This window comes from Bubalus bubalis, chromosome 18, assembly GCF_019923935.1.
Source record: "Bubalus bubalis isolate 160015118507 breed Murrah chromosome 18, NDDB_SH_1, whole genome shotgun sequence".
NCBI classification, from domain to species: Eukaryota; Metazoa; Chordata; class Mammalia; order Artiodactyla; family Bovidae; genus Bubalus; species Bubalus bubalis.
Genome location: NC_059174.1, coordinates 47,403,453 through 47,426,863, shown reverse-complemented (window position 1 = coordinate 47,426,863; position 23,411 = coordinate 47,403,453). Strand labels below are relative to the sequence as shown.

Sequence of the window (23,411 nt, the reverse complement as noted above, 5' to 3'; positions counted from 1 at the left end):
GTGGGGCTCGGGGGGCTAATGGGGCTTTGAGACAGTCAAGTACGGGCAGCAGTGGTACAACACTTAAAAGCCAATTTGGGGGCAGGAGTGTGTGAGAGCTGGGGGGAGGGCAGGTAGCCTGCTGATAGCAGCTAGTCAGTGCCATTTCCTCTCAGCCCCTTATATGGCAGTATGTTCTACAATTTTACCTTTGGTGAATAAAAATTAGGGGTGAGGGGACATTAACCTTGTCCTGCTCTGAACTGTAATACAAACATAAGCAGCAAAAGCCCATCAAGAAAAACAAGGCATGTTTATTAAGTGCTTAGGATGCACCTGGCCCTGTGATGAACACTACACATGAATTATCTTTTGGAATCATTGAAACAACCCTGGCACAAGTGTCCTATGACTATCATTTCACAGATGGGACACTGAGGCTGGGAGTGAACATGTGGGGGAGCTCAGGGCTGTCATGTCACATCCCACCACAGTTAGGCAAGCTCTGGGCCAGATGGAGCACATGGAAGAAGAACAATTATAATATATAAGAGCTGCTACTTAGTGAGAGATCGCTCTGGACTGGGAACATGGTATCAGCAAATCCTTACAACCCTCTGAGGCTGATATTGTTATCCCATTTTACACGGATGGAACCTGAGGGTGCACGAGAGGAAGTCAACCAGACCAGTTATATGTCTGATCCACGAGAAAAGCAAGACTACAGGCAGAGCCCCACCCTCAGGGGGTCTCGGAGAAACCGGGAAAACGCTGAATCAATGGTCATTTATTAAATGCTGACTATGTGCCAGCTGCTGCTCTAAGCATTTCACAAATGGTACTCTCACTGCATCCTCCAAACGACTCTATAAGGTGGCTGCTATGAAAAAAATACCCATTTTGTAGACAGAGAAAACCAAGGTACAGAGCAGTGAAGTCTGTCGCCCAAGGTCACAGAGCTGGTAAAAGGTAGAACCTAAATTTGAACCTGGCTCTGCCTCCAAAACCGAAGCTCTTAGCAAAATAATTTCGCCTAACAACAGCCACCTTGCACCGAGTGCTAACCATGTGGCTCACCCTCAGCTTACCACATTCAGTCGATGATACCTTCATCCCATTTCTCCAGAGCAAACAATAAAGCAAGCAATAAGTGTCTTCTACGTACCAAACGCTTTATTCATCGGATCTCAACAGAATTCCCAGCATAAGACAGACACTATTTTTCTCCGGTTTGACCGAAAGGAGAAACTGAGGTTCGGCGCGGTTTCCCTAGATCGCACCTCCCGAGAGGCAAGAGTCCGTAAGCGAACCCACCGCTACCCGACTCTTATGCCATGCTTTCCCGCAACGGCGCCGGGTAGCTCGCCTGGAAAGTTGAAGCATGCGGGCACGCGTCCAGCCAGGTCCTGAGGGCGAGAGTGCTGCCGCCGCCCCCCAACAGCCAGTGCCCACACCCGGCCGTCCGCCCAGTAGCTCGCCCGCGCTGACCCTCGGGGTCCGACTGGACATCGACTCCCCGCTACCCTAGCGCAAGGCCAACCCTGCACCCGGAGCCACATACCTGGGTGTCCCGGCTGCCCGCCCCGCGGGCCCCACGACCGCGGCGTCCAGATCCGCGCCGCTTGCTGGAGACGCCGCCAGCTCCAGTGGCCCGAGTGACTTCCAGGCTGCCCACTTCCAAGCCGCTTCGCGCGAGGCCTCCTGGGAACTGTAGTTTCGCCCTAGGCGGCCGCAAACTGAAAAAAGCCTGACGCGCAGGTGCTGCCGGGAGCAGTAGGCGCGGCACCGCGCCACCTTCTGGGAATGGTAGTCCACCTGTCGCCTCCGTGCCGCTCGAGTCTCCAGAGCACTTCCGCAGCCCCGAGGGGCGTGAAGGATGGAGGTGTGTCTTCTGTAGATTCCAACCCGTTGATTGCGTTCCTAGCTCTGCGAAGACGGTTTTTTCCTTTTTCCCAGCTCTATTCGCCTCCTCCCTTCCTTCAGTAGCCCTTTTTCTCCCTTTCCGCGAGGCGCGAGGTACTTACCCCGAGGGCGCGAGCCTCTGGAGAAGCGGGAGCAGCGGAACACAGCGCTAGACCCCCAACCGAGGGGAGCTGTGGAGAAAGGCGTCTATGCGCGCTCGCGCACGCGCGCTCGCCGGCCAACTCCGGCCTAAATTGCCGCGGGCCCCCGCGGGGAAGACTTTTTTTTTTTCCTTTCGAACGCGCGCGCGCGCGCGGGGTCTCGCGCTGGGCTTTTTCCTGCCGGGCGCGCGCCAGTGCGCACGCGCGCTCACTCCCCTTGCCTTGGTCAGTCCGCCTGGCGCGGGGTTGGGGAGCTAACCGTTTTGTTGACCGAGTCCTCCCGCAGTATCCCCAAGGTCGCTCCTCTGGCGCTCCTATTCTAGGTCTGGCCCTTCACATAGCTTCGGAGTGCCGCCACACACGCCGTACCCGTCCCTTGTCTGGAGCCCAGTCGTCGCAGGTAACAGGCGCGGCCCCAGCCTTGAGGAGGCGGACACACCCTTCTTCCCTCCCACGCGGAGAGCCGGGATGCCAGAATGTGTTGGGATTCCGGTCTGGTCGCCTCTCCCTGTAGTAGGAGTCTCCGGAGCTCTGCCTTTGACGGGAGTCTCTTGACCACCACCCAGGGGGGTGCCCCGGAGGCCATGTTACCTATCATTCATTCGTTGATCGCACATTCTTAGCGTAACCAGTGTTTGTTGAGTACCTATGGCTGGGGAGATTTTGTTAAAATTTAGTCCACTTGTCGACATAATCAAGGATCCGACCTTTTTTATTGGCATTCCTACTACTCCGTAAGGGGTTACCGAAGGAACTAGCTGGAATTGCAAGGTTCTTTGGTCAGGAAAACCCAGTCAATATCCTTCCCATCTCATCCTTCCTTCCAAGAAGATGCTGAATGAGACTGAGCTGGGAAGTATATATTTCTTCTTCCTGGGAGAGGGGCAGAGGGTGATTCATTTGCTCATTTATTCAACAAAAATGTATTAGACACCTACTTCATGCCAGCTTGGGTGACTGATTATCAGGACAGGGGAGAAATCAAGATAGATTCGGTGCCTACTGTCAAGGAACCGAAGTCCAGACCACCATCGGAAGGTGATAATCTAAAGCAATATTGTCTAATAGAAGTATGATGCAAGCCAAATCTGCAACTTTAAAATTTACATTAAAAAATTAAACAGGTGAAATTTTATTAATTTAAGCCAGTATATCTAAAATAAGTTATGTTTAATTAAAAAAAGGTTTATATTGCTTCAGTTTTAAATTTTAAGTTAATTAAAACTGTGCTGCTGCTGCTGCTGCTAAGTCGCTTCAGTCGTGTCCGACTCTGTGCGACCCCACAGATGGCAGCCCACCAGGCTCTGCCGTCCCTGGATTCTCCAGGCAAGAACACTGGAGTGGGTTGCCATTTCCTTCTCCAATGCATGAAAGTGAAAGCGAAAGTGAAGTTGCTCAGTCGTTTAGGACTCTTAGCGACCCCATGGTCTGCAGCCTAACGGGCTCCTCCGTCCATGGGATTTTCCAGGCAAGAGTACTGGAGTGGGGTGCCATTGCCTTCTCCAATTAAAACTGTGAGTCATTAACAAAAATATTCATTTGTGGCATGGGTTATAGCAAAAGGCTGGAAACTGCCCAATTTCTATTAATGGACGTTAGATAAATAAATGATAGTTCAGCCAGACAATGTACCATGCCGCTGACAACTGTTGAAAAATGAGACAGAACTGTGTGTTTTAATATGAGTTAATCTTTAAGATTATTAAGTGAGAAAAATGCAGTGTATAGCACCTGGGCTTCCCTGGTGGCTCAGCGATAAAGAATCCACCTGCCAGTGTAGGAGACACGGGTTCAATCCCTGGGTCTGAAAGATCCCCTGTAGAAAGAAATGGCAACCAGCCCCGGTATTCTTCCCTGGGAAATCCCATGGACAGAGGAGCCTGATAGGCTAGAGTCCATGTGATTGCAAAAGAATCTGACATGACTTAGTGACCAAACAACAATATAGCATAGTAACATTTGTGTAAGAAAAGTGGTATTTTTCCACATACGTCCTTGTGTGTGTACAGAACACAGAGTTACCTTTCTGAAGGGGAAATAGGACAAGTGACTTTCTTTTTAGTATATATTTCTTAGTATGTTTTGTTAGTATGTTATGTTCTATGTCCATTCTGTGACTGAGCTATCAATTAGTGGAGGATGATAGCTAAGTCACAGAATTATTGTATAGCATTAAAACAATATATGTAAAATACCTAACTACCACTTTACAACCTTAATCATTTCTGGATGCTATCACTACTCCCATGCTGGATGGATAACTCTTCACCCAATAGGAACTTGCCTACCCTGGTAATACATGTTTTTCAGCCTGGAAAATTGTTTCTTTCCATAAAGTGTGTTAAATGTTTTCCAGTCCCAGCCCTAGCTGTGACATCACTCATAAGACCAGAGTAGTAGTCCCAGGCCTTGGGGACAGACTTTAGCTCTTTATTAGAAATGTCATTCAAAAAAAAAAAAAGAAAAGAAAAAAAAAAACAGTAAGCCGAGATTGCCCTCTGGCTTTCCAGTCCCTCTGACTTTACAGTCAACTGATGCCAACTGGGCTTTCTGCATCGCTGTCCCCAAACATAAGAGCCACCTGCAAGGCTATAGGATCCATGCAGGGCTTTACCTCACAGTGTGGAGCACACATCACTATTCTTTAGGGTGGTCAGGTTTCCCTGTTACACATACTCAACAATACTTTGTTCTTTTCCCTCTTAAACAGGGCCCAACAGTGACATGGAGTGCAGTGCCCCCTAGAGTCATTTCTCTGTATTACAAAGGCAGGGCTCACAGGTTGCTGGCCTTTCATCCCACCACCATCAACAGAGCACTGTACCTTGGAAGGGACTGCAGTTAAGAAAAAGGATGTGGTGCCAGCATCAGTGTCCAATAATAGACCTAGTTTGTCTCCGTAGTCAGTATTACATACCATATCTCGGCCCCCACATATTGACTCCCCTAGGTTGGCTGCATGACTTCCCATTAGATCATCTTTCGGTTATCAAGATATTAAAAAGTCAAAATCATTGCGCTTACGCTGAATGCTTAAGCTGAAGCTCACTCCGGACTTGCTTTTAAGGACAGGTAATGCGATTAGGGAATAAAAGTGGGAGATTATAGGGGAGATTTCCTCTAAGGAGACCAGTGTATGAGATGGGAGAAAGTGGCCAAAAGAACAAAAAACAAACAAACAAAAAAAAACAGGGAATTCCCTGGCATTTCAGTGATTAGACTCTGTGCTTCCACTGCAGGGGGCACACATTTGATCCCTGGTCGGGGAACTAAGATCCCACAAAAAAGATGAACAAACAAAACTTCCCAAAATAACAACAAACAGAGGTTTGGGGGTTGGAGGACTTCTTTCTTACTAACCTCCAAAGAATATGCCCCCAAGGGTCCCAACCACTTGCTGTTTATAGGCTGGTCGAGAGAAGCTGAACCCAGAAGAGATATTAGGAAAAACAGAAACTTATGGCAGTGACGGCAGATTTGTTGACTTCAAGCGACCACTCTCTCAGTAGCTCTGGGGCCTCAAGAAGGAGCTGGGGTGGGTGGCGGGTGTAGTTCTGAGCTATGGAGCCCTGGCCTGAGGGGCCACCCACCGATCCATTTCAGCAGGTCACAGGGGCTCCTCAAAGGCGGTCAGCAAGTGCAGGGTCACAGGGAAATAGAATGGAAAAAGATATACAGCAGGAGGGCAGCACGCAGGTTTTGGGAGAGAAGAAACACAGGATGCTAATGTCTGAAAGCCAGTCCCCAGCTCCCATCAGTGGGTTTGTGAGGCAGAGAGTGCACTTAGCCTCAGCTGGGAGAGCCTCCTGCTTCTCTGAAAGGCTAGGAGAATCCTGAACTGTGGGTTGAGTCTTATGAGCCTACCATGTGTAGTTCTGTTTGCATCCTTTACCTCTCTGAATTCACATTTTTTATCCATACAATGGAGGTGATGGGATCTGCCTCTCAGAATTCTTTCGAGAACTCATGAAGTGATGGATGTGGGGTTTTTTTTTTTTTTGGAGGGGGGAGGGCTCTTACCCACCCTACACATGAGATGATGATAAGTTTTGCCTGCTGCTCCCCCTGCCCCAGATCCAGCCATCACGTCTCTGTGGAAACACACAGTCTAGGCTTAGCCATGCCAGAGGGTGGGTTCTGCTGACCTTACCTCGGGATGCCCCGGCCAAATGACCTGGAATTCCAAGAGTTCTCCAAACCACCGGTTCCCAGACTTTAAGATTGGCTGTTTAAAACTCAATTTTGGGCCCTACCCTTATGACTTTACAATTTAGTAGGTTGAGGGTAGGGCCTGGTAATTTGCATTCCTAACATGTTCCCAGGTGATGATGCTGCTGTCCTGAGGATCGCCCTTTGGGGACTACTTTTTTTAAGTCCACCAGTTTTCCTTCATCTGGCAGGTGCAAGGATGGCTTCCACTGCCCCCTGCTGGCCAGACTATAAATTTAGCTATAATGTTTCCAGGGCAACTGAAAAGTACAAAGTATAGGTTGGGAGGAAATAACTACTTCTCTGGAGAACCAAACTAGCCTAAAAACAGCAGTCATGATTGTCTGTTGCTTCAGAGTATACTTTAAAAGGTATTCACAGGAATTATCATCTTTGATCCTTGCAACAATCCTGTGAAGTAGGCGAGACTGGCATTTTCATATTATCAGTACAAATAAGGAAAACAAGTCCATCATCAGACCAGTAATGATAGACTCCCTGACAAAGGGGACTCGTTAAAAGTAGGCTTTATTCACATCTAGTCAGAAAAAGTAGAGGTTTATCCTCACGAAGCCTAGAGAGAAGGGAATGGGAGGAAGAAGATGAATAGCAGATGTATCACACACAAGAAAGTGACTTGATTCCACAAGCCTGGGAAAGCCTGCATGGCTGAATGACGGGATTCTTTCTCCAGCTGGACTACGTGGGGCTGACTCTTAGTCCTGGGCACCTTTTATCTTGATTTCCTGTTTCAGGAGTCAAACTTAAAACGTCCACTGAGTCACCTAGGGAGCTTGTTACAATGGAAGGACTCAGGATCCCACTGCCATGGTTCTGCTTCAGTACCTGAAAGTGAAAGTCACTCAGTCGTGTCCAACTCTTTGCGACCCCATGGATTATACAATCCATGGCATTCTCCAGGCCAGAATACTGGAGTGGATAGCCTTTCCTTTCTCCAGGGGATCTTCCCAACCCAGGGATCGAACCCAGTGCAGGTCTCCCGCATTGTAGGTGGATTCTTTACCAGCTGAGCCTACCAGGAAAGCCCAAGAATACTGGAGTGGGTAACCTATCCCTTCTACAGCAGATTTTCCTGACCCAGAAATCAAACTGTGGTCTCCTGCATTGCAGGTGGATTCTTTACCAACTGAGCTATCAGGGAAGCCCTCAGTACCTTAGGATCTGCATTTTAAGAAGAACCTCTCCCCCAGGAATCATGGTGTAGGACCACACTTTGGGAACTACTGCTGCTGCTAAGTTGCTTCAGTCGTGTCTGACTCTATGCGACCCCATAGACGGCAGCCCACCAGGCTCCCCTGTCTCTGGGATTCTCCAGGCAAGAACACTGGAGTGGGTTTCCATTTCCCTCTCCAATGCATGAAAGTGAAAAGTGAAAGTGAAGTCGCTCAGTCGTGTCCGACTCTTATCGACCCCATGGACTGCAGCCCACCAGGCTCCTCCGTCCATGGGATTTTCTGGGCAAGAGTACTGGAGTGGGGTGCCATTAGTCCTTGCAAAAAGCTCTCTTGACAGCCCACCACCAACAAAGAATAACTATTTGTTGGTGACAGTATTCCTTTCCAGCCCCTTTAGGTTTCTCTGCTTCCTTCCCCTAGAATATCCTATTGGATCTGACAGCCCATGCTAAGATTCAAGCCCCATTTCCTTTCTTTACGCTCTCCAAGCCTCAGTTTTCTCAAATGAGATAATATCTACCTCCCCGGGCTGCTGTTGTTGTTCAGTCACTCGGTCATGTCTGACTCTTTGCGACTCCATGGACTGCAGCACGCCAGGCTTCCCTGTCCTTCACCATCTCCCAGAGCTTGCTCAAATTCATGTCATTGAGTTGGTGATGCCATTCAACCATCTTGTCCTCTGTCGTCCCCTTCTTCTCCTAAGAACGTATGTCTTATGCATAGTTCTTGACATTCAAAAAGTGTCCGATAAGCATGAGTTCATGGCTCTGAACTTGTGATTTCCAGCTCTCAAAAAGCAGCAGTGGCTAAGCTGGCCTTTTTCAGATTCCCACCGGTTTTTAAACAACAGTCCTGAGGAAGACCAGCAGATAATCGACGTGATGACTTCTCCCAGACTCATCCCCCTGTGGAAGGACTTTAAATATCTTCTAAGTGACATGATACAGAAAAGCAAGGTAATGTATATGTAGGACAGACATGTTATTGGCCCCTGTCTGTCAGAACAGTTACGAGCCTTTTAGAGGTGCATAGATCATCTATTGAAAGAGGAAGCAGGCAGGGAAAATCATAAGGACAACTATCCCCATAGCAGGAAGTGGGCCATCAACTTCCAAGTGAGCCTAGAGACCTCTCGCTGGGACATTTTGATAGTGAGAGGTGAACACTTTGGAGCACTGTCAGAAGAACTTGCCCTCTGGGAAGAGAGATTTTTCTAGACGAGAAGGAAGAAGGCGCCAGAGAACATTTGCCAGCGTCAGGTTTGTTGTGGCTTGGCTCTTTGTAGAAGGATGCCAAGTGCATGTTTCATAGCACATGCTCGATCACCATGGGATAATTTATACATATGTGTGTATGTGTGTGTGTGTGGAGATAGGTTATTGTCCTCTGTCAAATTTAAAGGCCAGGTAGCATGTCCTAAAAGTCTTACTTAGTGCAATTTTAGGCTTTACTAAAGCTGCACTGACTTTTGGGACACCCTGTTACTTTACGTGTGGGCATATGGCAGTGTACTTGCCTCGATAATCTGTTAAATGTTTATTTCACGACATATGTACCCTATTAGACAGAAGGGAAAATGTTCAAGGACAGGTATAGCTAACTTCACATTGGAAGGAATATCAGTTTCCCCTGATGCCACGTAGACCCTACAGTGGTTTGGCTCGCCCTTGTGTTGAGGGCTTTGTTCCATTGTGTAGTGCAGGTGTCCCACCGGTGACAGACTGCATGTGTGGGTGTCACAGGGTGATCCTTGGGGCTGAGGCAGAACTTTGACAGTGGTTTAGATTGTGACTTGCGTGAGAATATATTTATTGTATATGTGTTTCTGGTCTCTGAGTTTAATGCCATGCCACTTCCCAGCAAAATTTAGATGACCTGAAGACTGATGTAGTTGTGTTGAGTGACCGGTCCCAGATCCTGTTCAAAGAGTCTCGCCATCCTCAAAACATGCCGCTTATATGCTACTACTTCAGTGACGCCCACTTCTTTTCTTCCCTCTCTTGGGTGACAACAAGCACAAAAGAAATACAGGTAAAACTCCCCAGTCTTTCTTCTCCTTAGCCCATTCTAAGTGAGGGCCATGCCCATGTAACTTCTGACCCTAGATTAATCCAGGAAGATATACCCCTTGAGTGAACATGATCTGGACCCAGGAGTCCTCCTTCATCCTTTCTCCAGTTACCATCTCCATGTTGACTAGATTTTATTCTTCTCCTAAAGTAGGCCAGGGTTAGGGAAAGAGTCCTTGGTTTCCTGATTTTACAGTATTTCTACTTCCTCAAACCAGTGGGTAAAGTCACTCTAGGATCTTCCAACTTCTCCTTAGCAAGAAAAAATAGCTGACTATTATGCCCTTTCCTCTTCTACTACCTATCCTGGATAGTTTCCATCTTATTCTCTCTCAGGCTGTAGTATGGATCAAGAGCAAGACTGAGGACATGGTGGAGAAGAGAACGTTCTCCATGACAGATCGGCTGCCACCCATCCAGTCCATGGTCCACACAGGTTCCTTTCATATCCTTGTGGTCTACTGTGGTGACCTGCTCCTGCGGCTCTTCGGGGACCACCTTCGGTCATTCAAATCCCTGGGGGTAGTACCCTGTCGCTTTAACATCACCTGCCTCTGCTATGACCCAGAAATGAAGATGCTTCTGTCAGGCATCCTGGGGGCAGTGGTCACCTGGACCATTGAGCGCAGCAGCAGGGGTCTCCAAATAGCCCACATGGTCGCCCTGCCTGGTGACGAGTTGGTCCATGACATTAGGCTGAACGGCCCCAACGGCTCCCTGATTGCCATGTGTGAGAATGTGGTGAGGGTCCTGGAGCGCCAAGGCCGTGGCCTCCTGGCAGAGGTGAAGAAGTTCTCTTCCACCATCAGTGGCTCCTCGATCACCTGCTGCTTCACCTGTTCTGAGCAGGGCTTTCTTTACGCTGGAAACAAGACTGGGGAGATCCAAGTGTGGAACCTCAACTGGGGCCACTCCCTCCACACTTTCAAGGCCCACTTCTCTTCGGTGATCTGTATCCGCAGCCAGCCAGAAGCCCACACCCTGCTCACAGCTGGCCGGGAAGGCATAATCAAAGAGTGGAACCTGACTTCAGGCAATCTGCTGCGGCGGCTCGAATTGGGTGAGGAGCTATATCAGCTCCAGTTTATCGATGGCACCACTTTCTTCTGCCAGACTACCCACTCTTTCTCCTTGCGCAGCCTGCCCTTCTTCTGTAGCCTCTTCAATGTCTGTGGCTCTGCTCCCCAGCAGGTGCGCCGGGTCCGCTGTGGCAGTAACTGGTTCCGGATCCTGTGCACCACCGAGGATGGCCTGCTGCGCTTCGTGTCCCCGCTAACAGGGAATCTCCTGGTCATCACCTGGCCCTTCTCAATCCTGGACCAGGCCACGGATTGGGCCTATGACCCCAATAAAGAGGAGCTCTTTGTAGCAACAGGCAGCCCAGATGTGCTGGTCTTTGACACCACCCGCTCCCCATGCATGGCCAAGTATCTCTTATGCACCTCACCAGATTCTCAGGACCTGGTACAGTGCCTGGCTTATGGGCACTTTCACCTGGGCCGGGGTCTAGAAGGACTCATGTTCTCTGGATACCAGAGTGGTGTGATTAGAGTGCTCTCCCAGCACAGCTGTGCCCGGATTGAGACATACGTTCACTTTGGGTCTGTCCTAGCCCTCTCTACACTGCCCGGAGGGCTCTCTGGTAGCCGAGAAAACTCTTTGCTCTGTTCCTATGGAATGGATGACTACATACACCTCTCAGAAGCTGTGCTTGAAGGGGTCAGAGTGAAACTGCGGATACTTGCCAGCATTCTCTGCAGCTGTCAGCTAACACACTTGATACTCTTGCCCAAGTCAGTGGGTGCCATCACCCAGACTAACTGCCTGCGTCTCTGGAAGTTCCATGACTTTCTGTCTTCTGGCTCGCAGGATGGCTCAACGTTCATAGAGACCTTGCCTTTGCACCAGTGCACCATCATCTCTTTTGATGTCTGCCTGTCCCTGGGTCTTTTTGTCACGGGTGGCAGTGACGGCTCTGTCCGGATCTGGAACTTCCATGGGAGACTCATAGCCATGCTGGACTCATCACTGCATTTTGGCCCACTCTGCTTTGCAAATGACCGGGGCGACCTGCTTGTAACTTTCAACCAGAGTCTTTATCTGGTGTCCTGTTTAAAGCTGCTTCCCCCAACCCTGCTGGTTCGCCTCTCCCTTATGGGTCTGACAGATGAAGTGCTCGAAGTCCCTAAGCCTTTCATACCAAGCTTCTTTTTCTCCTTCGAGACCATGTTTGTGCCCAAGTATATCTACCCTGGACACGGGAAGCAGCAACTGGTGGGTCTGGAGAGTCTCATCAATCATCGGGCCATTGCCTTTGATCATAATGTGCCACATGTCATTGAAGAAGATGAGCAAGGGAGCCCTGTGCTACTCTCTTCCTTCAAACATGATTCCGGGTATATGGAAGTTGATGTATCGCAGGTGAAAAAACCACCTTATTTCCATTATGTGCTTCCTCCCCAGCTACAGCTGACTACCTGGGATGAATTCAACCCCTATCAGATACTTCGGTGCTATTTTGGTCACAGGCGGGAATGGCTCTTGGCTCCAGATTGCTACATCCCTAACTCGGTGATCCGGGCCCGTCTCTGGCCAGAGGGCAGCCCGATATACCTGCAGTGCAGCCTGCACTCACCTGTGCGGGAGCTGGAATGGGACAAGTCTCAACAATTCTTCTTCTGGCACAGCCGGGCAAGAGCTATAAGTGACGCAGAACAATACATACATGAAAAGGAAGATGAAGACTTCCTCCTCACAAGAGCGTCCAAGGATATCACTTACACCGTTCTTACAGACGCAGCAAACCGCAGTTGGCTGGGAAAAAAGATGAGTGAAATTGCTATCAATAGCCTGATAGAGACAATTCTCAGTATTATAATCCATGCTACCCCACTGAAGTACCAGTGCTGTATTGGTGCCCTCGGGCAGATCTTTGCCTCTTACCAGGTGTCTCCACCCCTGCGCTCTGAAACAGCCCACCGTCTATTGGATGATACAACCAATTCCAACCCACTGATTCGAGAGCTGGCCTGGGAAGGGCTGAAGCGTCTAGGAATGATTACTCATCTCTTTGCCGTGCCTCTGGCCCAAGGACTAATGGACAAAGATGACAGAGTGAGGAATAAGACCCTGAGCCTCATGGCTGAGACTGGAGTCCATTCTAAGACCTCACTCTTGAACTTGGTCCAGAATCGAGAGACTTTCCGGGAGATGCAGTAAGTTCTTCGTGCCTTCCTCTGTTCTTTACTAGCTTCTGATTTTCTTCTTCCTCTTCCCCATTTTCCCCTTCCCTTCCTTCACTGTCTTCATCTCTGTTCATGAGCTCTTCCTGTCTTTTTTCTTCGTTCATAGTCTTTTCCCATTCCTAGGCTATCTGATGATCCCCTAACTGCCCACTCCTTTATCCATTTCTTTTCCTGTTCCTGTTTGTCCCCTGCCTCTTTAAGAACCCCTTTCACCCTTTTCTCCTACCCCAGAAGCCCCCATACAGGTCACTTCATTCATTGCCATCTTGACTTCCTAGACTTTTTCTTTCTTCTTGGCCATCATTTCCTCTAAATATGCTGTCTCTGTGAGTTACATTGCCCAGTTTCCTGCCAGTTCTATAACAGTTCTTTCCTTCTTGTTCTCCCTCTTGTCCCTGATTAAGCATGGTCCTTTCTCTCCTTTGACTTTCCTAGGCAGGAAATGGTTGGGGATGAAACCTTGGACCGTCTACTGGGACTGCGAGCCCCAGATCTCCAAATCCTTCATACTCAAGTGTCGCAGCGATTGAATGAAGACCTGACCTTATACCAGGGTGATGAAAAGCCTACTTTTACTTTAGATGTCTCAGGGGCGTCTGAACTTACTGCCCTTTCCCAGGAAACTGATACTGTCCCTGAAGAACCTGAAGCTGCCTTCAAGCACAGCAAAGGCCCAAGACGGGGCCGACCAGTAGTCAGAAAGCACAGTATGTATGGGGTAATCTGATTCATGCCTCAGGGTCCCCAAGAGGCAGGGCGGTTAGGGCTAAAGTGAGACAAGAGGTATCAGAGAAGAACAGAGATAAGTGAAAAGATCCTTTCACAGAAAAGAACCCTCCTAGGAAGGATCCACCCAAATTAAGAGAGACCCCAAAACCTATCTCTGTAGGACTCAGCAGAGGTGGAGTGGAGAGGGGACGAGGGAAGGAAGGCACTGGGGATAAAGCAAGGAGACGGCCTTCTTGTTAAAGGCCTCAGCCTCCTCTGTCACTACTTCTGTTATGGCAGTTCATCTTAGCTCAGTTGGGAAGGGTGTTATCTAAGCCTCCCATGCTTTCCTTATCTGCATCTCCTGATTTTCCCTATAGCCCGAAAATTTTTGCGGAGCCTTAAGAAGCTCAAAGAAACTGTCACCGAGCCAGGTCCCTTACAGGATGAAGGTGATCAGAGTGAAGCTGCACCCACTGAGGTGGAGGAGGCTAGATCTTCAGCCTCCAGTATACTAAAGGTTGCAAAAGATGATGAACAAGAATCTTTAGAGGTAGATGCCTCAAAGGATCATGTGGCCTTGACCATGAAGATGTTGAGGAAGACACGTGACAAAAGAGGCCGGAAATCAGTATCTCAGAAAACCATGAAGAGGCGCAAAAGGAAAGTAACAGACACTGAAATTACACATGAGGGATTTCCACATACTGGAAAGACAGACTCAATTATGAGGCCGCTGCAAATCACAGGGCGGGGTGCCTCTGGAGCTCCTGGCCTCAGGTCTAGAGACAGCTCGATGTGGCGGGACGACCTATGTCGTCTTATGACCCTGAGGATATCTGGTTCCCAGACAAAAATGTTAGAAGCTCTCAACAATGAGCTAGTGACCACGGCTCAGGAGATGCTGGCTGATCGACGGCCCAGCTGGGAGCTCTTTCAGGAGATCTGCCCCCTGCTGAAGAAAGACAGTGAGGAACTGCTTGAGGACCTTGACTGGGATGTAGCCTGGCCAGAGGAGAAACCGGTTTTTATTCACGGATCAGCAATTAGAGAGGACATGATGATCAGAGACATGGAAGAGGAGACAAGAGAAATGCAAGAGCGAAAGACAGAAAGGGACATGCAGGACCTGCGGGAAACCCACGTGAGTCCAAAAAAAGGCAAGAAAAAGAAAGTTCTTTTTGCAGAACCAGACCTAAGCAAGGGAAAACGAATATCCAAGAAAGAAGAGAAGAAATCCTCTAAGCCTTCTAAACAGAGGAAAGCAGCCCAGCAGGAGATAAAAGTGGATAAAAAAGAGAAGAAGATAGCCAAAGAAGAGAGGGGCATGAGTCAGGAAGTGGAGGTGGTGGCCAAATTAATGGAGAAAGTGGTTGAGCAAGAAAGAAGGCCACTTAAAGATGAAATAAAACTGTCTTGGCAGGAGTGGAAAAAGTCCTGGGATCAATGGAAAAATGCTTTCGGTGAGACAAGGATATCATGGGATGAATGGAAGAAAACATGGGAAAGCCAGCGTCATCAGGAAGAGGAGCAAGTACCTGAGGAGGAAGAGAAGCTTCTCCCAGATGCAGAAGAGGGACAAGTCAGAAGGGACAAGACAAAGCGGACATGGGATGAATGGTCACAGATCTGGGAAAAGATGTCAGCCAGGGCCAGGGAGAAGATGATGGTGACTCAGGAGGAAGTGACCCAGGAGGAAGAACTGCCTCAGGAGTGGGAAGAAGAAGCAGAAGCAACAGCAGCAGCAGAAGAAGCACCGATGACAGAAGAGCAGAGGCAGATCCACCAAGAATACAAACAGGCCCAGGTTGAGCGAAAACGGGCCCAGGCTGAAAGACGACGGGCCCAAGAAGAGAGGAAGCTGGCTCAGGAAGAGGAGAAGCTAGCACAGGAAGAGAAGAGACTAGCTCAGGAAGAGAGAAAAATGGCCCAAGAGTATGAGAAACTGGCCGAGAAAGACAGGAAAATGGTCCAGATGGAGAGGAAGCTTATCCAGAATGAGGAAAAACTAGCCCAAACAGAGGAAATGCTGAGCCAGGATGCAGAGAAATTGGCCCAGCAAAGGAAGAGACTAGCCAAGAAATTGGAGAAACTGGCCCGAGAAGAAGAGAACATAGCAAAGAAAGGAGGGAAGCTAGCTGAGGTCAAAAAGATAATGATGCAGAAACTGGATAAACTGGTCCAGAAAGAGCTAGATCTAGCATGGCAAGAAAAGGAACTAGCCCAGGAATTGGAGGATCTGACCTGGGAAGAGGAGGGACTGGCTTTGAAAGAAGAGGAACTGAATCAGGAAGAGGAGGAACTGATCAATGAAGGGGACAGGCTGGATCAGGAAGAGATGACACTGGCATTGCAAGAAGAGAAACTGGATGCAGAAGAGAAAGCAGTGATCCAGGAGGAAGAACTGCTGGTCCAGGAGAAGAGGAGACTGGCCCAGGACAAACAAAATCTGTCTGAGAAAAAGGAAGGACTTGATCAGAAAAGGGAGCAACTGATGGAGAATAAGCATAATTTGGCCCAGGAAGAAGAGCTGCTGATCCAAGAAGAGAAGGAACTAGCCCAAGACAAGGTAAAACTTCCTGGAGAAGAGGAAAAACTTATTGAGAAGAGGGAGCAACTGATGGAGAAAAAGCAGAAACTGGCCCAAGAGGAAGAGCTACTGATCCAGGAAGAGAAGAAACTGGCCCAGAACATGGAAACACTGCCAGTGAAGGAGGCAAAAATTGCCCAGAAAAGTGAGAAATTGATCAAGAATAAGCAGAAACTGGCCTGGGAGAAGACTAAGCTTGTCCAGAACATGGAAGAACTTCCCAAAGCCAAGGAAATACTGGCCTGGAGGCAAAAGAATCTGACCCAGGAGAAGGAGAAACTGGCTCAGGAGAAGGTGAAATTGGCTCAGAGGAGGGAAACCTTAATCCAGCTCCAGGAAAGCCTCATTCAGAGCAGAAAGAAATCAGTCCCTGAGAAGGAGAAATATGACATGTATAAGAATAGGCTGGTTCAGATAGAGAAGAAGCTGATGGAGGAAAAGGAGAAACTCTTCCAGAAGAAGGAGAAACTGGCCACCGTAGAGGAGAAACTGACCCAATTAGAGAAAAGCCTGGCTGAGAAACAGCACAAAGTAGCCCATGACAAAATGAAATTAGCCCTGGGGAAAAGGGCAGTGTTCCAAGAACTGAACCAGCTCAGAGGTGACTGGTCTATTACCAGGGAAGAAAAGGCACTGGACATGGAAATGAAAATACTGACCTGGGAGAAAGAGACACTGGCTGAGCAAAAGGAGATTCTCTTCAAGGAAGAGACTCAAGAAACTTCCAAAGAGAAAAGACTACCCAAGGATGAACTAGAGGTAATCAAGAGGAAATTGTCACTAGAGGAAAAGATATTGCTCTATGAAGAAAGAATCCTGGCCACAGAGCAAACAGACATGGCCAAAGAAAAACTGGAATTTACCAGAGGAGAGAGAGTATATGCCCAGGAACAAAGGAGGCTAGCCAGGTTACTAAGGAAATTAACTGAAGAAAGCAAGGGAATTTCCAAGGAACCATTAAAAGTAAGCAGCAAAGTCTTAAAGACACTTCAAGGCCTCATTAAAGAAGAAAGGAAACTAACCCAGGAAGAAATAGAGATGACAAAGTTAAAGAGGTTATTTGTCCTTAAGGAAAGGGAATTGAACAAGGTACAGAATGAACTTGATGCCAAGGAATGGGATTTTTCTGAGGAACAAGCAGAAATTACCATAGATGAGAAGAAACTGGCTAAGAGGCAGAGAAGACTAGCCAAGGAAATTAGAAGATTGATAAAGAGGGAGAAAAATATTACTGAACAAGAAAGCGTATTGGCCAGGCAACAGAGAGATGTCATACAGGAAACAGAGGAAGAAGAAACAACAGAGGAAGAAGAGGCAAAGTCATTCCTTAAACATAAGTCAAGAAAAAGAGAAAAGCTAAAGACAGCTGATACACAACAGGAAGAGTTACTCAGTCAAGAGGATGAGGTGAAAAGTGTGAAAAGTGAGGAGAGCTCTTCTGAAGAAATGGAATGCCTGTTAGATGAAATAGAGCAAGAGAGTTTGTCTGAGGAGGAGGAGGAAGAAGAGGAAGAGGAAGAGGAGGAGGAAGAGGAGGAAATGGAAGAGGAGGAGGTGAAGGAGGAGAAAATGGTAGAGGAGGAGTTGGGGAAGGAGGAAGAAGAAGGGAAGGAGAGGAAGAAGAAAAGGAAAAAGAAAAAAAAGAAGAAAGTGCAGGAAAAGGAAGAGAAGGAAGAGGGGAAAGAGGAAGTGGTTGAGGAGGAAAGCACAAGTGATGAAGAGATGGAACATTTGAGTGAGAAAGAGGAAAGAGAGGACAGAAGCTTGTTAGAAGAAGAGGTAGACAAGAAAAAAGCAATTTTTAAAAGAGAAAAAATATACAAGTTACTAGAAGGGAAAAAGCACTTAAGAGGAAAAGAAGAAGTCCTTTCTATTGAAAAAAGAATCCCTGACATCAAAAGCAGTGCTGTAAAACTGGAAAGCCCTCCCAAGCAACTGACCTCAGTCGTTCTGGGGAGCAAAGAGAAGATATCAGAGCCATTGCTGACTAAACAAATATCCTGGGAAGATAAGGCCATAGCACTTGGGAAGCCTGGAGTATTCCCAGGGGCAGGGTTTATAGATAAACAAGAACTGTTGAAGAAATATAAGCCCATGCCTCTACACGTTTTGGATATAGTTTTGGAAGCCCAGGAGCCTGACTTAGAGACCCCGTATTTATCCCACATACTGAGGAAGACCATAGAAGCTCAGAAACTCCAAGGCAAACCGCTGGGGGCCAAGTGGCAGTGGATCCTGCAGCGTCATCCATCTCTGAAGAAACAGAGTGAGGTACAATTACCTTTGTCCAAAATCCTGGCTGAGGAAATCTACACAGACATCAGTGTCTCAGATGTAGAGTGGATCCACCATGTCCTAGAAAAGATGGAGGCAGGAGAACAGCTTTCCAGAGATAGTTTCCACCGATTGTGCCAGCTTCTCAAAGACCTCACCGCAAAGGAGAACTTAGAGTGGATGCACCTGGCCAAGCTCGAAGCCATCGTGTACCATCACAAGCAGATCATGGAATCCCGAGGCACACGTGTCTCCAAGCCCAGTAAGGAGCCCCTGGGTCCAAAGTACTTGAAAGTGATCCCTCCCATCAAAGGAAGGGAAAAAGAGAGCTGGCTCAAACGTCTGGCTGTGTCCACACCAAAGTCTCTGTTAGCTACCAAAGGGATCCCAGACCCGAAGGCTGTCAACTGGCATCTTCTGGGAGAGCCTTACCGGAGTGCACGGGCAAAGCAGATAGCCACTTCTCTCAGGGGGATGGAGATGCGATACTATGATTCTGCCACAAGAGACATTTTCACAGGTGCCCTGGACCCTGTTGAAAAACAAACCCTGGCACTGATGTTTCAGAAAGACTTCTTGGCTTTTAAGGATAAGGGCAGGTTTGCCAGGTTGCCCAAGTTGGAGAAGAAGGCACGACCCGTCTCTAAAGTAAAGGAGGAGGTGCCTCTGTGGGAGACGTTTGTGGCACTGTACCATGTTCTGCGGATGTTGCAGGAGCGATACGCAAGAGACAGTGCTGCGTGGATGGAACAGTTCAACCGTCTTATGGACCTATACCAGCTCAAGTCTCCCCAAATCCAAAAGCTGATGCAGGACCTGCTACTGAGAGAAGAGCCCCAATTCCAAGAGGTCACTTACAAAGATGCCCTAAGGGCCGTGGAGCTAGCCCCTGGGGAGCGGTTGTTCTACCACCTGCTCTGTGGTGGCTCTCAAGCCCATAAAGGGCCTCTGGCATTCCAGGAGGTGGTTCCTCTCTCCGGGCAGAACAATGTGCGTACCATGCTCCCCATGGGCATTGCCCAGTATGGGATCTTAGAGCTTGCCTGGAAGAGCCTGCCGGAAGCTGATTTACACCTCACCAATGAACTGCCCTATGTGGCTGCTCCTACTCTCTGATTTGGGACTGGAGGGGGAGGGACTTTTCATGCCTACCTGGAGAAAGGCCTTGTCACCAGGATCTAGACCTTTAACCCTAGGACTCACAGGGAGGTAGAGCCAGGCCAAAGCTCTTTCCCTGGCCAGTTCCAGAAACTAGCCTTTATACGTGGAATAAAGAGGAGGTTCTCATTTACAACAAGCACCGTGATGGGTCCTTCTTTCTTCAAACATTGCTTCTCTAGGAAGGTAGCCAGGGAGACCAGACACTCACCTGCTCCTGAGAGTGAGAAAACTCCCCCAGAGCCAGCGGTACTCACCCTCCAGAGGCCTTCTGGCAGAAGAGTCTGTCTTTGTCCTCTTTCTTCCTTGCCCCCCACCATTCTCCCCTAAAGACCAGAGGGAGGGAAGCACCTGGCACAAAAATGAATGTATATTTGGCATTAATATAAGAGGCATTGATACAATGGAAAGAAAATGGATTTTAGAACCAAAAGACCTAGCATTTTGCCCTTGGATCCTCGGGTACACAGTGGAGGCAGACTCTAGTTCTCTGATCATAGTTCTGCATGCTGATGCCTAATTCCCAAACAGCCAGTATGGTGGGTGTTAAGAAAATCCTCAGAAGATGGGGAAAACTTCAAGTTCTAGCCAGTACCACTTGGTGACCTCATTACTGGATGGCATTAAAAGATGAGGCCATTTCAGGTTAAAGTAGAAAGCAAAGGAGGGAAGGCTATGTCTTTCACTTCCTTTGCCAACCTAGACATGGGTTTTGGGGAGGATGATAGAATGAAAATTTGAAAGATTAGGTGTAAACTCTAATAGGCCCTAGACATTCTAGGGACTTATGATCCTTCCCTCTAGTGATTAAGGAGATAAGAGGGGCTTCCCTGGTGGTCTGGAGTTAAGAATCCTTTTGCATGCAAAGGACACTGGTTTGATCCCTGGTCTAGGCGGATTCCACATGTCATGGAGCAACTAAGCCCATGTGCCACAACAAAAGAACACACCACAAGGAGAAGCCTGTGCTCACTGCAACTAGAGAAAGCCTGTACATAGCAACGAAGACCCACCACAGCCATAAATAAGTAAATCTTAAAAAAAAAAAAAAAGAGACAAGTTAAAGGGAAAGCATTAATAAAGTGGAGGAAGTTGTCACTTCCTCCAAATAGATGCTAGGCAAAATGCTAGGTCTTTTGGTTCTAAAATCCATCCAGTAATGATGATCCTCCCTGATCTCCTCTTCCCACTATGAAGACTTCAAAACTGCCTCTTTCCAGGTAAGCCAAACCAACGGATTCTAGCAAGTAGCCCATCTATGTGATTTGCCACCCTCCATCCCAACCTCTTCTTTATTCTACTCCTTCCACCTGAGTTGGCTTTTGTGGGGAATCCAGGGATAGAGGGCAACAGAACATTTTGAGAAGTTGGATTCACCTTGGAGGGCAAGGGTAACGAGAGCCCTGAGTATGTAGTTGAGTTCTTCCACATCAGATTACATACTAGGCCTGGAGTATGGAGTATATGCAAGCTGGGGGCTGGGGATATGGAGTCTCAAAAAGGGTGATCAACCCAATAGCCAGGCAAGGTAGCAGAAGTAAGGGTGGTCCAGCTGGCTCTGCAGCCCTGACCTGAATCATTTCTCCTTTCTGGCATCTGTTTACTTATCTGTGTCAAAAAGAAGACAATATATATTACAAATATAAGGCATGAAAGAGGAGATATCACTACAGACCCTACAGACATTAACAGGGTAAAGACTAATATGAACAACTCTATGCCCATAAATGTGACAAAATAGATGAAAAGGACAAATTCCTAGAAAGATCCAGAAAGGGAATAGTAATACTTATCAAATCTATTTTGCAGGATTTCAGTGGGTCTTCTGGTCAACAAACAACAAATAAAACACTGTGACAAGAAATAGTCTTAACTGTTGCCCCAGAGTCAGGAAGTCTATAGATGGCTCTTCAATTCTATGGATGGTACTGGCTATGGCTATGATGACCTGGATATCCTTTTGCCTCTACTAGAATGACAGAGACCAGGGCTTGTTTGTATTTTCTCTTTATTATGGAAAATTTCAATCACTAAAGTAGAAGCATTATCATGAACCCCCAGATCCCTATCACACCATCACTTAATTATAAACATCTTGCAAAAGCTGCTTCATCTATTTTTTCCTTTATTGAAATATTTTAAAATAAGTCCCAGACATCATGATGTCTTTGATATCAAAGGACTCTAAGTCCTTTGATACTCATCTCTAAAAAATAAAATTTTGCTATGTAAAAATTTTCACAGCTAACAAAATAATAATCCCTTACTATTATCCAATACTCTATGCAAATTTCCCTGGTTGTCTCCAAAAGTGACCTTTTATGCTTAATTTGTTTGAATCAGAATTAAAACAAGGGCTACATACTGGATTTTATTGTTATACTTCCTAAAAAGTTGGCTTAAAGCTCAACAATCAAAAAACTAAGATCAAGGCATCTGGTCATATCACTTCATGGCAAATAGATGGGGAAACAGTGACTGACTTTATTTTTGGGGGCTCCAAAATCACTGCAGATGGTGACTGCAGTCATGAAATTAAAAGACACTTACTCCTTGGATGGAAAGTTATGACCAACCTAGACAGCATATTAAAAAGCAGAGACATTACTTTGCCAACAAAGGTCTGTCTAGTCAAGGCTATGGTTTTTCCAGTAGTCATGTATGGATGTGAGAGTTGGACTATAAAGAAAGCTGAGCACTGAAGAATTGATGCTTTTGAACTGTGATGTTGGAGAAGGCTCTTGCGAGTCCCTTGGACTGCAAGGAGATCCAATAAGTCCATCCTAAAGGAGATCAGTCCTGAGTGTTCATTAGAAGTACTGATGTTAAAGCTGAAACTCCAATACTTTGGCCACCTGATGTGAAGAGCTGACTCATTTGAAAAGACCCTGATGCTGGGAAAGATTGAGGGCAGGAGGAGAAGGAGATGACAAAGGATGAGATGGTTGGATGGCATCACTGACTCAATGGAGATGAGTTTGAGTGAACTCCAGGAGTTGGTGATGGACATGGAGGTCTGGCATACTAAGGTCCAGGGGGTCTCGACTGAACAACTGAGCTGAACTGAACTGAAGACTCTTAATCTTAAATATTTACACTCCTCTCTCTCCAGTTTTTTTCACACTATTGATTTGTTGAAGTCACTGAATCAGTTATCCTTTAGGTTTCTCCCATGTAGTTTTCTAATTGAGCAGAGTTTTGCTAAATGAGATCTGGTTGTGCTTCAGGGGTGCATGAAACTTCTGAAATTAAATTACTATGTGCAAGGTATTCCTCCACCACCTTGGAGTGGGAGCATTCTTCCAAATTTGTTCTTATCCAGGTACTGTTTCTCAGTTCTGGGGTACCCTACAGATTGTTCATATATCTTATAACAACTTTGGGGTCATTTTAAGACCTTTGGCTTTTACTCTGCATTTGATGGAAACCATAGGAGGGTTCTGAGGTCCAGTGGTTAGAACTCTGCACTTTCACTGCCGAGGCCAAGGGTTCAATCTTGGGTTGTGGGACTAACATCCTGCAAGCCACACACATCTCGGCCAAAAAACCCTCATCAATTTTCATATTCAAAAAGCATCCTATGTGTGGAGAATAGATTGTGGTAAGGGAGTCAGAGCCTGCAGGCAGGAATGGAAACAGGGAGATTAATGATGAGGTTACTACAATTTGGAGGAAAGAGGGCAGTGGGTCTAAACCAGGGAGAAAGAGGCAGTAGAAGTGAGTATTGGGCAGTTTGGACCCTTCTATAGGTAGAGCCACTGGAATTTGCTGACAGAATGGATGTGAACAGGACAGAAAGAAGGAGTCAAAGATGACCCCAAGGTTTGGGGCTTGACCAGTTGAAAAGCTGGAGGCACCATCAAGTTAGTTGGGAAAGATTAACAAAGAGTTGGTACTAGGAAGAAGATTAGGAGTTCATG

At 47.4% G+C, this 23,411-nt stretch overlaps 2 protein-coding genes and 1 long non-coding RNA gene across 11 annotated transcripts in view; 1 reads left to right on the top strand and 2 right to left on the bottom strand.

Moving 5' to 3' along the window:
* The window catches only part of SIPA1L3 (signal induced proliferation associated 1 like 3), a 254,721-nt gene extending 252,444 nt beyond the window's left edge, over positions 1 to 2,277 (bottom strand). For 7 of the 8 annotated variants that reach the window (XM_044932264.2, XM_025269033.3, XM_044932268.2 and 4 more), the window contains exons 1-2: positions 2,004 to 2,277; positions 1,541 to 1,905 (exon numbers count right to left, since the gene is read on the bottom strand). The gene's annotated coding sequence lies outside the window, so the exon portion shown is untranslated. Of the gene's footprint in view, positions 1 to 1,540 lie in introns of all 8 variants that reach the window. The other variant, XM_044932263.2, reaches the window with a different exon arrangement.
* Positions 2,273 to 19,624, top strand: LOC102391600 (WD repeat-containing protein 87). 2 transcript variants are annotated; one of them, XM_006068731.3, is made up of 6 exons: positions 2,273 to 2,442; positions 8,234 to 8,403; positions 9,308 to 9,478; positions 9,853 to 12,731; positions 13,197 to 13,468; positions 13,850 to 19,624. In XM_006068731.3, the coding sequence occupies exons 2-6, from the start codon at positions 8,329 to 8,331 to the stop codon at positions 19,447 to 19,449; spliced, it is 8,997 nt and encodes a 2,998-aa protein (XP_006068793.1). In that variant the 5' UTR covers positions 2,273 to 2,442; positions 8,234 to 8,328; the 3' UTR covers positions 19,450 to 19,624. The 2 variants fall into 2 exon arrangements, with proteins under 2 accessions (XP_006068793.1, XP_044788197.1); XM_044932262.1 differs by lacking the exons at positions 2,273 to 2,442; positions 8,234 to 8,403 and adding an exon at positions 8,440 to 8,706.
* On the bottom strand, positions 6,739 to 20,924 carry LOC112580280. The gene is made up of 3 exons (XR_006546445.1): positions 19,749 to 20,924; positions 12,152 to 12,330; positions 6,739 to 7,097 (listed from the first exon to the last, which is right to left on the bottom strand). It is a non-coding gene; the product is annotated as an uncharacterized LOC112580280 (long non-coding RNA).
* Between the last annotated feature and the right edge of the window lie 2,487 nt (positions 20,925 to 23,411).

Bases quoted from the DNA above. Each gene is read 5' to 3' on its own strand.
- LOC102391600 (XM_006068731.3), top strand. From the start codon at position 8,329: ATGACTTCTCCCAGACTCATCCCCCTGTGGAAGGACTTTAAATATCTT. The intron at 8,404-9,307 runs GTAATGTATATG...GCCACTTCCCAG, and splicing joins ACATGATACAGAAAAGCAAG to CAAAATTTAGATGACCTGAA. The intron at 9,479-9,852 runs GTAAAACTCCCC...ATTCTCTCTCAG, and splicing joins CAAGCACAAAAGAAATACAG to GCTGTAGTATGGATCAAGAG.